We start from the raw sequence: 16667 nt of genomic DNA, 5'->3' as shown, positions 1-16667 counted from the left end.
AATGGACCAGCATACAAGAGTGGGATGCCTGCTCCCGCCCTTCTTGTCAGTGGATAGTATCATCTTATCTGGCCCATTGTGTAGAGAGCTTCACCTCAACTTCAACTGTTCAACTCAAGAACAGTTAAGCAACTTGGAAAGTGAAGTGAATGAATTTTCCTAAGGTGCTTGTTTTACACTTTCCTGTGTGGATCTGTTTAAGAATTCGTAAAACACCTTTGCTGCTGAAATTTGGGAGGGAACCACTTCTAGCAGACCACTGTTTGTTATGAGATAGGGCAGTGATTCTCAGACTTGTACTGGAGGAAACTTACCAATGAAATCTTACCTTCGTTTAGTACCCAACTTGGGGGGTGGGGAATCAAAACCCTGTATTGGAAGTAAACCTTGTACAACTTACTAGGTAGTGCTGCCATTGCAGCCTTTCCTAGCAACATACATTTCAAGACACCTATAATGAATTGACAGATCTTGACCCATCATTTCAAAGTTGTTTCACTAGAGTAATGAATGTAGAATAATGTTATTCTTGCCCTCCTTTCATATTAATAAGCAGATGTCCTGCTTAATCATGTTCTTGGTTGGCTTTGCTCTCCTCTTCTGCTTTAATCCTTACTTGCTTGGAAGTGGAGACAGCACTTGAACAAATAATTCAGATTTTATGCTGAGAAACACTACAGCCTGCAGTTGAGGAGAAATCTGTGCAGGGCCCTGAATACCCCGCCTACCTCCATCTTTTGAGAGTTCAGTAGGCAAATAGTGAGATTCCTGGGCTTCTTTTTGGCCCTCTACCTATAATTGTTTGCCTCTCTAATTTCCTTTCCACTAAAGGAATGGGATGCATGAATTTTTACTTTCAAGTACCATCATTCATCTGGAAGGGGAGGACTAGTTTTCCGGCTTTGCCCACACATGCTGGATTTTGAGCATGGGGTACTCTTGTGAGAAAGCTGCTTGCTTTTATTTGTCTGTCTGTGATTGGGCCTGACTTTTACACCACTTGTGTTCTTTATCGTGTGACCTATCCAAATAAGCAGATAGCAGGATTCTCTAATAATAGCATTTTCTGTGGGATAAGATGCCTCAAAGTTCATTTGCTACCCTTGTCTACAGAAAGCATAGCACACCTAATGGAGGAAAGCCTGAATTGCTTACAGCACAATCCTAACTGTAACTTCAGCTGGCATGGCCAAACCTGCGCTGACTCGGTGTCACAAACCTGATGTAAGGCATGTTTGTGCATAGTTGGGAGCTGGCTGGGCTTGTGAGAAGGCCTGGCAGCACTGGATCCCAATCCTGTGCTGGCCATGAGAGGTAAGTTCGCGCTGGGCAGGGCAGGCATGACGGGAGGGTGGTTTGGAGGTGGGAGAGGGAGTTTTGGGGCAGGAGAGGGTGGAATGGGGAGACAGTTGGGCCCAAGAGGTGAGCGGGAACAGCAGAGTCCTCTGCCATATCCTAAACTCCTGCTCCTGGGCCAGGCAGCCCTACAAGGACTTCCCGGATTTGTCCAGCTATATAGCTGGTGCAGTTCTGAGAAGTCCCATGGGAGTGGCTGGGGTGTTTTTCTGGGTAAGGGGAAAAATATCCCCTTACCCCAAGGAAACCTCCTAAGCTGCATTTGATGCAGTTCAGGCTATGTGGCCTGGCTGTGCTAGCGCAACTTAGGATTGGGCAGTCTGTTTTCTTCTTCAATTTACGGTAACTTGTATGCAGACTTCGTCTCAACACGCTTGTTTTTCTTTCTGTCTTCCCTTGTACTTGTGTAGTGGCTGTTTGGAAAACCAGCCATTGCTGGGGTCACTCTGAGGTGCTGGTCTCAGTGTTTGTAACACAACCCTTCTGGGCAAGTTTTGGTCAAGTTCCAAGCAAAGTTTCAGCATTAAAAGACATGACCCAACTGGCTTTGCTGTTGATGTCTGTGTACCTTAGTATAGTGCCTGGGGCAACAATGTCACTAGTACAGCTTATTCCTCTCAATTGACCTTGTTAGTTTCATTCAATTAATTATGTTATGGTTCTTGGGGAAAATTTACAATGATGTATTTGCTGCCTAAAGTACTGATTGCTGTAGCATACCCAAACACTTCTATGCTCTGCCAGAACACAATTGAAGTTTGGTGTCACTATGTAAAATCAGGTGTGTGTGTGTGTAAAATAGGGGGTACAGAGCAGTGGTGATCTCTTAACAAAAGTGTCAGCTATCCAGCAAATAGATGAAATACATGAAAGGCATACATAATAAGATTGTTTGAAATTTAAAAAAAAAAACATTTTTATGATGCCCTTCCTCCAAGGAGCTCAGGGTGGTATGTGTAGTTCCTTCTCTTGTCCTCACAACAATCCTGTGAGGTAGGCTAGGCAGAGAAAGTGACTGGCCCATGGTCACCCAGGAAGATTCTTGGCTGAGCAGAATTTTGAACCTGGATCTTCCAGGTCTAAGTTCCACGCCAGAACCACTACACCATCTTGTCTGGGTTTAGGTGGAAAGGTATAAACCTGATGCAAAATAATTACAGTGGACCCTTGGTATCTAGGGGGATCTATTCCAAGGCTCTAAATTCTGGTATCCTGGTATTTGTGCATACTGAATTTTGCAGGCAATGAAATCTGTGGGGAGGGGGCCAGTGCAGTATGGCAATTACCTGGTGGCTGCTCCTTGCCTTCCAGAAGTCGCATGTGGCCTCCCAGTACCTCAGAACACTCCCGGTCATGTCTGGGCGGTCCTCCGAGGCCCTCCAGCCACAGGCACTACAGATCCTCAAATCCACAGATGTGAAACCTGCAGATGAGGAGGGTTCACTGTATCTACTTTTCTCTTTTGGTTTGTCTTTTGGGGTTGTCCTGAAGGAGATGTATCTGTGTACAACCTGGTCTTGTTCTGGTAGGTGGGAGATAGCTCAGAGTCCACCTTCTAAGATTTACTTTGGGAAGTTGGGCTCCTTTTATTGGGTTCAGTCCAGCCAAAGATAAGCTTTTCTTAATTTCATGGGACTAAAATGTTTACATTTGGTAGGATTGTATCTATAGCTATTTGGTTTTTTTTTCAGTTCAGCTTTATGTATAGTGTGTGTTTTTAAAAATCAAACTTATGAACTGCCTGAAGCCTTGAGGAAAGTGGGGTATAAATGGACTCCAACAGTTCAGAGACCAAATGAAAAATGTCCCTTCTAAAGGGGAGCATAAATCCAGAGAAGCATGAGTAGAACTCAGTTTGTGCAGTGAGGCTTTCCTGCTTCAGCTTTTTCACCTGCTGAAAAACTGCTGCTGTGGGTTGGCGGGACTGTTTATAATTGTGTAGGATGTAGCCTGTATGACTGTAGCTGGAGCAGGAAACTGGAATAATTTCCAGTAGGATCACTAGGGTTTGTGTCAACTAGTGTGGGAGGCCAGGGCTTCACCCCCATGTTGGACCTCCTGCCGTACAGTGGGTGGGGCAACACCCTAGGCAGGGGTGTGGTGATGTACCATCACCGCGCCCCCACTGGCGTTTTGGCTATAATGATAGAATAGAGATATTTCAACGCAGTTTGTTTCATTGCATTCTACATGAAACTCTGCATCAAATGATATATAACATGATGGTATTCAAAACTACCAAGATTTTAAAAATCTGGGCCCGTAGTGGTGTCACCACCACCCCCATGCACATTGCCTGGTGTAGCCCACATCCCTCTAGTGATGCCACTGATACCTTCTGTAACCATGTCATAACTATTTGCCATAGGAAATGATGCCTTATAAGCGGATCGCTTTCACACTATACAAGTTGGGAAGCATTGTTGTGAACTCAGTTTGTATAGTATGAGAGTGGTTCTACTTGGAAGGCATTGTTTCCCATGGCAAAAAGTTGTGACCTAGTTCAGTGGTTCTCACACATTTAGCACCGGGTCCCACTTCTTAGAATGAAAATCTGTCAGGACCCACTGGAAGTGATGTCATAACCAGAAGTGACATAATCAAGCAGCAACATTTATAACAATCCTAGGCTGGAGTCCTACCCACACTTACCAAGGAGTAAGTCCCATTGACTATCATTGTTCAAAGAATATACATAGTAGCTTGTTAAAAGTACAGGTCTGTAGCGTTTCCCCAAATGTAGTCACATCCCATGGTAGCATCAAGTCTAAAAGTTTAAAAATAAAATATTGAAATGAATGGGGACCCACCTGAAATTGGCTCGTGACCCACCTGAAATTGGCTCGTGACCACCTAGTGGGTCCCGACCCACAGTTTGAGAAACACTGACCTAGTTACATGAAGAGTTGGCTTCCTTGTCAGTCAGTAGCTTTTTGCAGTTAATTCCATTAGGAGTGTTGGGTTGCTGGGTGTAGTGTTCATTACTACGCTGCTGTTATGGATCATCAAGGAAGACTGTTCAACTCACTATTGTACATTGGCTTCTATGCACCTTCTTAAAAAGACTGTGACTTTATCTGCACAAGAAGACTTTATCTGCACAACAAAATGCTGTTTGCTTCACTGGCAGGTGTAAGATAAGTTGGACTGTAGTATCTGAGAAAATAAAACCATTCATAATGCCAAACCAATGTTGGTGCTTTTCCAGAAAGGATGCTGGCATCTCCCAGTCTTCTTTCCAAACTTTTTCTTTGATGTAGTAGCATGCTATGCTGATGTGAATGTCTTATTTCCTCCTCTTAGCAACTAAAAGCCTCTTTGTGGTTCTGTTCAATAAATAAGTTTGTGGTTAAAATGGATAATTCAATAAATGAACATTGGAAGCTTCCGTTCATGATTTGTAACAGACTGTAGTTTCCTGTTGCACCCAAATACAGGAAACTGGTTTGCACAAACCAAGTTCGGAGGCTTATCCCTGGTGCGCTTAATGGCAGTAACTAAGCAGCCCTCACTCTGTCCTTGTTAATAAATGACACCACAAAGAAATGACTAAAAAGGTAATATGTCACTTGCATGGTGTCATTCTTGACTTCAAGGAATACTGGATGGTATTTGGCCACTTTCAAGTAGGTGATCAAAAGCTAGTTATGCCTGTCCAAAATGGAATTTGGAGTTGTTTGACTATTTCTTTAATAAACTAACAAGAATTAACCTCATCTTACTGCTTTCAAAAGACACTGGAACAGGCTTGAATGTCGCCATTGTGGAAAATATAGGGAGTTGTATCTGGACCAGTATACCAGCTAAATTGATACATATGATATTAAAGGGAACTTTGGTTGAAGCAATGGCCCAGTGGTATCTGGCACCATGTAGTGTGGTCTGAAGGCAGCAAACTCTACCAGAACCTCACCGAAGCCAAGTGGAGTTGAACCCTATACTGGTCATCTTAGAGTTCTATGGAAGAATGGTGGGATATATGGTATAAAATAGTGAATGTGTAACTCGGTTCTCAGTCATCAGAAGGATAACTATAGCATTATAATGAGAGGGTAAAGTAACTCCTACAATCGTGGAAAGTTTTAATCATTTCTGCCATTTTTTAAGCTGGTAAACTTGATTGGATGGGAACTGAAGGCAAGATAAATTCATAGTGAGCTGGATTTTTTCTCTTATTACTAGAGCCATTTTGAAGGAGCTTTGCAGCCATGCTGTTGAACAGCATCTTCCTTTGAGCTGACTGTCCCCAGATGAAGAGCTCATTGTAGCTCCAAATGCATTATGTTTTATGCTCTAATACATTCCATTTTGTATCTATTCTTTTTATCTCAAATGATTGGCTGCTACCCTCTTGCTGTGCTATATTCCAGATTGTCGATGTTTTTGCTTGCACACCATTAGCTGGCTTCTTTTTTCCTGTTTGATGGTAGATCTACTGAAGTGGTTTGATGGTTTTTCTATTGCGCTTATCAAGCCTGGTCCATTTTCTGGACAGTTCTCCAGCTCTTGCTTTTCACATTTGAACTGGGAGCCCAGAAGTGTGTGGACTGCTTCTCAGACTGCTGCTTTCTGGGTTTTACCCAATTCATGTACAATTCTATGTACAGTGACAGTTGTAGTTTCTCACTATCATTCAAATTGACAAGTACAAGAATGGAAAAGTTCCCAGTAAGGTGGTCTTCATGTTAACCTGATTTCAGTAGTCATGTGAGCCACTGTAGTATTTCATTGTGCAAAAATGTAGTAGGGGGTCATTGTTTCAGATTTGTGAACACCTTTTGCCTTTCTCTGTAAAGATAGCTTTGCCAAGTGTGGTTGAATACAGTATATCAGTGTTTCTCAAACTGTGAGTTGGGGCCCACTAGGTGGGTCGCAAGCCAATTTCAGGTGGGTCTCCATTCATTTCAATATTTTATTTTTAATATATTAGACTTGATGCTACCATGGGATGTGACTGCATCTGGGGAAAAGTTACAGCTCTGAACTTTTAACAAGCTACTATGTATATGCTTTTGCTAATGATGGTAAATGGGACTTACTTCTAGATACGTATGGGTAGGATTGCAGCCTAGGATTGTTAAAATTTTCCTGCTTGATGATATTACTTCTAGTCCAGTGGGTACTGCCAGATTCTCGCTCTAAAATGTGGGTCCCGGTGCTAAAAGTTTGAGAACAACTGCAGTATATCATTTTGAAATGAATAGTACAGGCACACAAAAAAGACTACTGGAAAGATAAAAAAGAAAGGAAATGTGTGCTGGCCTTATAAAGTAGCTAGCATTTGTCTAGCACAGCCATTTTCAACCTTTTTCAGATCACAGCACACTGACAAAGCACTAAAGTTGTCAAGGCACATGACTAGTTTTTAATTACATTATTATGTTACAATTAATTTAATATAACTAAGGGCACAAGCCTAACCAGGTCTACTCAGAAGTAAGTTCTATTTTGTTCAATGGTGCTTACTCTCAGGAAAGTGTGGTTAGGATTGCAGCCTAATACACTGAGGGCACAATCCTAACCAGGTCTACTCAGAAGTAAGTTCTATTTTGTTCAATGGGGCTTACACTCAGGAAAATGTTGTTAGGACTGCAGCCTTAGATCATTGCATGCCAAAGAGAGAAATCCACAAGAAGCTTGGAGAGAGAAGTATACAATATGTGGTTTCTGTAAAGGAGGAACAATGTTTTGAAGTAGGTGATCACATTGTTATCAGTTGATATGCCAGGCGGTGCTGGCAAAGAGGAGTGAGGCTGAGTACATACTGGAGAAACGTGGAGTGAGGGACAGTGATGAGATGTGACTGAAACAAGTGCAGGATTCACTGGGGTGGGGGGAAGAGAGAGAGAATGTGAGGCAACTGATTCTGGACTTTGAAAGGTGGGGAAGAGGGAGAGAGGGGTTAACTGCAGTTATGATGGGGTAATGTGTGTGCAGGAGGGGAGGAGGAGGTGGGGGGGGGGAGAAAAGCGTCAATTGCCTGCTCAGGTATTCAAGAAAGAATACAACCAAGAGCCCAAGCCTCTGTATGTCTACTCAGAAGTAAGTCCCATTATAGTCAATGGGACTTACTCATAGGTAAGTGTGGATAGGATTGTGGCCCAGCGGTCTTACTGTCAAAGCCTTGCCAGTGGAGGCAATGCAGGAAGGGTAACTTTGGGGCATTGCAGGTAAGGAAAAGCATCTCTCAAGGATCCTTTTCCAGCCAGCTGCTTCTGGCTCCGTACCTGCTTCCACTTCTGGCTTGCTACTCACTCTCACTCCCTCCATGCTCCTGCTGCCGGCAGCTCTTCCAGGCTTTTCTGGCTGCCTGGCTGGCTGCCCAGTCAGTATGCGTGGCAACAGCAGGAGCTTCAAAGCCCTTTTGCGGGCTGCCCCTTTTTCTCCTGCTGCGAGGCTCCAAGCGGCCGCTTCTCCCATGCGCACAACTGCTGCCGCCGATACCTAACTCCCTGGCCCTGTGGCACACCTGAGGCAACCTCGCAGCACACCAGTGTACCGCGGCACAGGGGCTGAAAACCGCTGGTCTAGCACTTTATCTAACATAGGCCTGAAAGCTGAATTTCAGTTGAATGAAGTAGCTATGAATTTCACCATGTTTGGGTTCCAATTCTGTACAGGTTAAATCCTGTACAGGTCATTACATTGTTAATGTAAAGCAGGGGTCTCCAAACTTTTTGGCCTGAGGGCCGCATCAAATATCTGGTGCAGTGTTGAGGGCCAGAAAAAAATTTAAATATAAAATTTAAATAAATTAGAAATGGAACTTAGATGAGTGAATAATTGAATGAATGGGCTCATTCATTCAACCTCTCCGGCCCTCAGAACACACTCCAAAAGCAACCAGAGCACAGCTCTGTTTGTTCTTGGTTGAGTGGACCAGAGGCTTTTAGGGGACAAGAGGCTGGCCGCAGGCTGGATAGAGGCTTTGTGCGGGCCGCATCTGGCCCCCGGGCCGGGGTTTAGACAGCCCTAATATAAAGTAAAACCAAACTGTTGACATCTTTTTGAAGTCATACTGGCACCTAATAGTACTGGTGGTGGTGGTGATGATGAGTTTGATGATCTGGGGACATATTGGGCAATCCATTGGGGGTGCGTAATAGCAAAAAGGTTAAGAAGCCCTGGTCTAAATAACCTTGCAGAGAAAGTGCACAAGCTGTCTGTTAATCAGAATTATTCATGGATTAAAGGTCAATGTGTAATCTTCTGGAGTGGAAAGTTGCAGTTCTTTGTGTAAGCATTTCTACTTGCCTTTGCTTGGTAATGTGGGAAAAATTGGGATAAAGTGACTAAACTATTTGAGAAACTGCTTAAATAACTTAAATTTCTTGTTAAGTCTGCTTCGTTTGTGTGGTTTATAATCACAAATTCAAAATAAGTGTTGCAATGGTCACCTGATGCAAGAACACTAGTTGATTTGATTTTTTTAAATGAGACTTGGCAAATTAATGGAATCTGAGTATAATGGTTCTATAATGAAATTTGTTGTTGGATGTTGCAGTCATTGTCTAAGAGGCATTAACTTCCCCCCTTCCACCTCTTCCCCCACCCAAGGCACAGGAATAAGTGTCAGGGTGTCACAGTTCCTTAAGTATTTTGTTTTTAATGCTGCTTTTAAAAAAAGACAAAGTTAATTTACGGTGCTTTTTATTAGTTGTCCAAATTAAAAATAAGTTATGATCAATCAATTGATTAAATAGTATGTATAAAAATATTTCTTTTATTGGAACAGTTCCCCAGCTGCTGTCAGTAATGGATGTCTAACTTTTGACTCTGTTTGAGTGTTAAACGATCTGATTCATGTACTTTAAAAAGTCTAAGGGGCCCAATCCTATCCAACTTTCCAGCACCAATGCACCCCTGATGTACAGGAACATTCTGTTACCTTGTCTCCATGACTCTCCACCCCCAAAAGGATGCACCACACATCCTGTTGTCATAGCTGCATCATCATTGGAAAGCTGCATAGGATTGGGCCCTAAAGTTATGTTCAGTTCTAATATAAAATCTGGACAGAGTGATGAATGCATATTGGGAAATGGAGTGCAATTGCCAGTAAGAGCAAATATGAATTGTTCCAAATATGCTTTAGTTTGTGATGGTAATAAGCGTATCTTGATTAAGTCAATTTTATGTTAGCTGGCTTTCTTTTCCTGTCTGATTTTACTGTACTGGCTTTGCTATTTTTAAATGGAAACTACCATAAAATGTGAATAAAATCATTCAATTAACCCTTAAAGTCAAATGTCTGTAAAAGAGGCCTCACCTTGTAGTCAATTCCTAAAGCCAGTATCTGAGCCCATAAGAACAGCCCCACTGGATCAGGCCATAGGCCCATCTAGTCCAGCTTCCTGTATCTCACAGCGGCCCACCAAATGCCCCAGGGAGCACACCAGATAACAAGAGACCTCATCCTGGTGCCCTCCCTTGCATCTGGCATTCTGACATAACCCATTTCTAAAATCAGGAGGTTGCGCATACACATCATGGCTTGTACCCCGTAATGGATTTTTCCTCCAGAAACTTGTCCAATTGCCTTTTAAAGGCGTCCAGGCTAGACGCCAGCACCACATCCTGTGGCAAGGAGTTCCACAGACCGACCACACGCTGAGTAAAGAAATATTTTCTTTTGTCTGTCCTAACCCGCCCAACACTCAATTTTAGTGGATGTCCCCTGGTTCTGGTATTATGTGAGAGTGTAAAGAGCATCTCCCTATCCACTCTGTCCATCCCCTGCATAATTTTGTATGTCTCAATCATGTCCCCCCTCAGGCGTCTCTTTTCTAGGCTGAAGAGGCCCAAACGCCGTAGCCTTTCCTCATAAGGAAAGTGCCCCAGCCCCGTAATCATCTTAGTCGCTCTCTTTTGCACCTTTTCCATTTCCACTATGTCTTTTTTGAGATGCGGCGACCAGAACTGGACACAATACTCCAGGTGTGGCCTTACCATCGATTTGTACAACGGCATTATAATATTAGCCGTTTTGTTCTCAATACCCTTCCTAATGATCCCAAGCATAGAATTGGCCTTCTTCACTGCCGCCGCACATTGGGTCGACACTTTCATCGACCTTTCCACCACCACCCCAAGATCTCTCTCCTGATCTGTCACAGACAGCTCAGAACCCCATCAACCTATATCTAAAGTTTTGATTTTTTGCCCCAATGTGCATGACTTTACACTTACTGACATTGAAGCGCATCTGCCATTTTGTTGCCCATTCTGCCAGTCTGGAGAGATCTTTCTGGAGCTCCTCACAATCACTTCTGGTCTTCACCACTCGGAAAAGTTTGGTGTCATCTGCAAACTTAGCCACCTCACTGCTCACCCCTGTCTCCAGGTCATTTATGAAGAGGTTGAAAAGCACCGGTCCCAGGACAGATCCTTGGGGCACACCGCTTTTCACCTCTCTCCATTGTGAAAATTGCCCATTGACACCCACTCTCTGCTTCCTGGCCTCCAACCAGTTCTCAATCCATGAGAGGACCTGTCCTCTAATTCCCTGACTGTGGAGTTTTTTCAGTAGCCTTTGGTGAGGGACCATGTTGAACGCCTTCTGAAAGTCCAGATAGATAATGTCCACGGGTTCTCCCATATCCATATGCTTGTTGACCTTTTCAAAGAATTCTATAAGGTTTGTGAGGCAAGACTTACCCTTACAGAAGCCAGGCTGACTCTCCCTCAGCAAGGCCTGTTCGTCTATGTGTTTTGAGATCCTATCTTTGATGAGGCATTCCACCATCTTACCCGGTATGGATGTTAGGCTGACCGGCCTATAGTTTCCCGGGTCCCCCCTCTTTCCCTTTTTAAAGATAGGCGTGACATTTGCTATCCTCCAATCTTCTGGCACCGTGGTCGTTTTGAGGGACAAGTTGCATACCTTAGTCAAGAGATCTGCAACTTCATTCTTCAATTCCTTAATAACTCTTGGGTGGATGCCATCAGGGCCCGGTGACTTATTGATCTTTAATTTATCAATGAGGTCTGAAACATCTTCTCTTTTAACCTCTATCTGACTTAACTCCTCAGTTAGGAGGGGCCATTCAGGCAGCGGTATCTGCCCGAGGTCTTCTGCCGTGAAGACAGATGCAAAGAACTCATTTAATTTCTCTGCCATCTCTAAGTCTCCTTTTATCTCCCCTTTCCCTCCCTCACCATCCAGAGGGCCAACCGCTTCTCTGGCGGGTTTCCTGCTTCTAACATATTTGAAGAAACTTTTATTATTCCCCTTAATGTTGCTGGCCATGCGTTCCTTATAGTCTTGCTTGGCCTTCCGTATCGCCTTCTTACATTTCTTTTGCCAAAGTTTATGTTCCTTTTTATTCTCCTCATTAGGGCAAGACTTCCATTTACGGAAGGAAGCTTCCTTGCCCTTCACAGCCTCTCTAACTTGGCTGGTTAGCCATGCGGGCCCAATCCAGTTCTTTTTCTCTCCCCCAGAGCAGTTGCACTGAAAAGGTGCATATTGTATCCAGTGGAGTGGGAGGTGAATAGGAGGCTTTGTAGGGGAACAGGGATGTAAATCCCCTTACCTTTCTATAAGTCTCCCACTCCACAATGTGTCTCCTTGGATGTGTGCCAGCTCTTTAGCTGGTGCAAGTCCAAGTGGGGAGAGAGGGGGTGGGGAGGCTGCTATAAGGGATAGGATCCAGCACATGCAATCACTTTCAGATCTACCCCTCCAGCAGCCTCCCTACCCCATTCCTGCTTCATCTCCACCCCCGCCACTTTCTTACCTCCTTGGGTAGGTCCAGGCGTATCCAGCGACAGATGAGGAGCGCTGCCTTTTATAGCATTGCTACCAAAATGGCCACTGACAGAGCATTGTGTTTGATAGCCCAATCCTGGTTAGGGTTGGGCTGTCAGTCTAGATGAAAGTTTTAAATATCTTAGTTTCATGCATGGACTTCTGAGAATGTCTTATGATAACACAAGATGTTGGAAGATATATGACTTCTTCTGAAAATGATAGGCCTATATCCTGTTCTTCTGCTTGTGCAAAGCATGTGATGCAATACTAGTATGCTAGGTTTCTGTGATCCACTCTGATGACTGCTGTTTGTGGAGTATGAAGAAACTCTCAGTATACTGTCATCACATGTTTAATATTGCTGTATACCTCTGGAGAGGCCAAGGGATACTTTCTTTGGCTAGTTCTCACCCGAATTAGGCCTTCCTGTTTATAGGTGACATATTTATCTAGGAAATTTTCTGGGTGCTTACAACATTTCACAAGCACTTTCAATCCCTGCAGCAACCTGGGAGGAGAGGCCTGTATTATTCCCATGCTGCAGATGTTCGAACAGCAACATCTTATGACTTACGGCTTGTTAGAAAGTGTTCTTAACTACTATGCTACATAGGTTCCTGTACAGTTTAAACCAAAGCTACTGATTTATATAATTTTAGTGGCACATCGAGAATTGAAATACATCCAATTCATCTTCATTTATTCCCCCACAAGTGCAAGTCAGTCTTGCACCATTCTGTTCTCTCTTGAACATCATTATTTTCATCGCTGGCCAAAAAAAGTTGTCACTGGATTAGCCCAGTGCATTCTATCTAGGGGGCTGTTTTTGATCCTTAGGAATCCAATCTGTAAGGTGGGAAGCCCTTGCTGTTGTGTTGCCAGAATGCTAGGCATAGAAGCGACATAGGCTGCTATAACACATGTGCGCTGCCATATTTCCTAAAATGTTTGGATACAATTCTTGTGTTGCATCCAGTTTTTCTTCATGTTGCTGATTATCGCTCTGAACCATAGAACATGGTTGGCAATTGAATTGCATAGTTAGTTTTAAATGGTCTCTATTCTATTAAAGCTGGCCCATGGTGCCTTTCTTCTGCTGTACTTGCCTTCCAAAAGTATTGATTTTTGTCAGTTTTTGGCCAAGAATGGAAATACTCTCTTGCACCTAAAAGAGTATTTCCTTGCTTGTTACTTTACAGACCTTCTTTGAGATTTAAAGTTCTTTCAGTTAATTGCGGTCACAGGATTTTGGGAAACTTCTTTAAGTAATGCATTTGTTCTGAGTTTTTGCTTTTTTTTTTTTCCAGGTAAAAGCAAAGAGGCTGAAATAAAAAGAATAAATAAAGAGTTGGCAAACATTCGATCAAAGTTTAAAGGTAGGTAACAAATTTTTATTTGCAATGTCAAATATTTTAATAAGAGAGGCAAGAGCTTAACACAAAGAGCAAGAATATACTAAGTAAAACCAAAGGCTGATTTAATCTTAATAAGATTAAATACAATATTAAATATTACTACTATTGATAGATGACCATCCAAAATGTTTTGGATAAATATGATATTTACGAGGGTCGCCCAGAAAGTAATGCACCACATTTTTTTCTTCAACAATTACTTATTGAACACAATGAAACTTGCACACAAGAAAGAATGATGTTTCTTCTACACTTCCTATTTTTCCACGTAATCTCTGTCCTGTTCTAGTGCCTTCCTCCAGCGATACACAAGGGCATGTATACCCTGTCAGTACCACTCCTTGTTCTGGTCACAAAGCCATTTCTGCACTGTGCGAATCACCTCTTCGTCATCCTCAAAATGTCTTCCGCGAATGGCATCCTTTAATGGCCCAAACAAGTGGAAGTCTGAGGGAGCTAGGTCAGGGCTGTAGGGCGGATGGGGTAACACAGTCCAACCCTGTTTAGTGATGTGTTCCGACGTCCTCAAACTTGTGTGAGGCCGAGCGTTATCATGTTGAATCAACATAAGAACATAAGAACAGCCCCACTGGATCAGGCCACAGGCCCATCTAGTCCAGCTTCCTGTATCTCACAGCGGCCCACCAAATGCCCCAGGGAGCACACCAGATAACAAGAGACCTCATCCTGGTGCCCTCCCCTGCATCTGGCATTCTGACATAACCCATTTCTAAAATCAGGAGGTTCAAACATTCCCCTGGGTTGTTATGGTGCCGAAGTCGCTGGAAGCGCTTCTTGAGTTTGGTTAATGTCTTCACATAAGCTTCAGAATTAATGGTGCTGCCTCTTGGCATCACATCAATGAGTATGACGCCCTCACAGTCCCAAAACACAGTGATCATGACCTTACCAGCGGAAGCAGTTGCTTTGAATTTTTTCTTCTGTGGAGATTGAGGATGACGCCATTCCATCGACTGTCATTTTGTTTCGGGCTCAAAATGGTGAACCCAGGTTTCATCACCTGTCACAATCCTGGACAAGAACGCTTCCCCCTCATCTTCAAAACATTTCAGCAACTCAGAAGAAATGTATTTTCCGAGAGATTTGTGGTCCACCGTAAGACAGCGCGGAACCCATTGTGCACACACTTTTAAGTAATCAAGAGCACAGATGATTGCATCCACACTTCCTTTGCTGATTGACAGCTTCAGCACCAACTGCCTAGCCATTATGCGTCGGTCCTCGCGAATGAGCACATCAGCAAGCTGCGTCTTGTCAGGTGTGACAGCCGTGGATGGCTGCCCCGAATGCTGCAAATCTTGGAGCTTTGCCGAACCGCCTTCTAATGGCCTCACCCTCTGTGCCCAGCGACTAACCGTACTTTTTTCGACTGCAGATTCTCCATAAACTGTACACAAACGTTTGTGAATGTTCCCAACAGTTTCTTTCTCCGCAGTGAGAAATTCAATGGCGACGCACTGCTTGTAACGTACATCACTTACAGACGCCATTTCGAAACGCTGCTGCAGCTACGCTATTTGTCTGACGAAACCAAAAATTTGTGTGCGCACTCCTGAAAATTCAAATAATGTATATCTAACGTTTCGCATTCGTACCATTACTGTAGGCTGAGAAAAAAAAAATGTGGTGCATTACTTTCTGGGCGACCCTCGTAATACTTGATTCCCTCTGAGATCTTGGCTTGCCTCTAGTGTTGAGCTCTCTTGCATTTCGTTTCTGAAAGCAAAATGTGTATTAAGATTACATCATGACACAGGAAAAGTAAACAGTTCAGTTTAGTGCTTAGTGAAAATAAGGGCATCCAATTTTAGTGGCTTCTGGAATGGTGTTCTTCCTTCCCAATTTCAAGCTTGCATTAGGGCTAGCCGAAAACGCATTTTGTATCTTGCTGTAAAATACAGGAAAATGAAAAGATGTTGGAACAATTTGCCCAACAGATGGTTTTTTTAGAAACTGTGTTAAGGAGTGATAGTGGCCTGCTTCCTGATAATGTTATTGACATTGACTAAACATGGCATTACTATTCCTGGAAAAGAAGTCTGGTTAGTAGTTCAACCGTTAGTAGCAGCCTGGACTGAATAACCATGCTTGCCAGTTTGTGACATCCTCAGATCTCTGTGGCACAGTGGCTTTAAAATTTAATTTGCTGCCTTGCTACATGTGGAAGCAAACAAGAATCAGTTTCATGTAAACAATGCTCCGTTATGTGAAAGTGACAATTTGCATGATGCTTGTGTGTGGATTGCAACTTTCCAATAATCAGACAAATGACACCTTTCTAGTATAGCATGCTCTTAAAGTTGTTGAGAAAAAACATCAGTTTCTGCATCTGTGTGGATTTTGTGACCATATATGTGCTGTAGGAATGTCCTCCTTTTGAGCAGAACTGTGGAGGAAACAGGAGGGTGAAGAACAACTGAACTGTGCTTGGTCTGTCTGGTTTTCAAGACAAATGCGTGTTTGTTAGCGAGGCTATGACATAATGTTCTGTACTAAAAATGCTGATGAGTATCTGAGCTGAACATGCACATTTTGCCAAAGTCCATAGAACTAGTTTTTATGCACAAGGTGTGTCTGCTGCGTGTGCAAAAACAAAAAACCCTTGTACAGTCTAACACACTGGAGAATAATTATGGGCAACTTTGCTGATCAGAATTACGTGTGCAAAATGCAAATTCTTAATATACATTTCATCTATAGTAGCTTGTAGTGGCTAACTGGCCACCTTTCATCACATCATTTCCATTTGTTTGTGCCATTCTGGCTGGTTGGAATATGCCATACCAGCTCTCCAAACATAGAAGCAGATGAAGTGCTACATGTCAAGGGATCAGGAGTGACTAAGGCTGCAATCCTAACCACACTTTCCGGTGAGTAAGCCCCATTGAACAAAATAGGACTTATTTCTGAGTAGACCTGGTTAGGATTGTGCCCTTTGTAAACAATCTCTGTGACTGTGTGTGGAAACCTACTGGAACCTGTTTCTTTAAAACACTGCTGGAAGAATGGACTTCGATGACTCTTATGGCAGAGACCTCTTGCTAATTCTTGCCAAAATACTGATGGAAGACTTTAAAAGACTTTTAAAAAACTGCTTTACTTGGTTTCTACTGAGATGTGCT

General features: G+C 43.1%; 1 protein-coding gene across 4 annotated transcripts in view; it reads left to right on the top strand.

The window, feature by feature from the left end:
* Positions 1–16667, top strand: part of AP2A2 (adaptor related protein complex 2 subunit alpha 2) — a 67360-nt gene that overhangs the window by 5412 nt on the left and 45281 nt on the right. For all 4 annotated transcript variants that reach the window (XM_066610176.1, XM_066610162.1, XM_066610170.1 and 1 more), the window contains exon 2: positions 13417–13485. In XM_066610176.1, the coding sequence (XP_066466273.1) occupies positions 13417–13485 (69 nt within the window). The remainder of the gene's footprint in view (positions 1–13416; positions 13486–16667) is intronic.

Source organism: Tiliqua scincoides, chromosome 1, assembly GCF_035046505.1.
Source record: "Tiliqua scincoides isolate rTilSci1 chromosome 1, rTilSci1.hap2, whole genome shotgun sequence".
In the NCBI taxonomy this organism is placed as follows: Eukaryota; Metazoa; Chordata; class Lepidosauria; order Squamata; family Scincidae; genus Tiliqua; species Tiliqua scincoides.
Note: the sequence above shows the minus strand (reverse complement) of the source record. Positions and strands in the feature narration are given on the sequence as shown.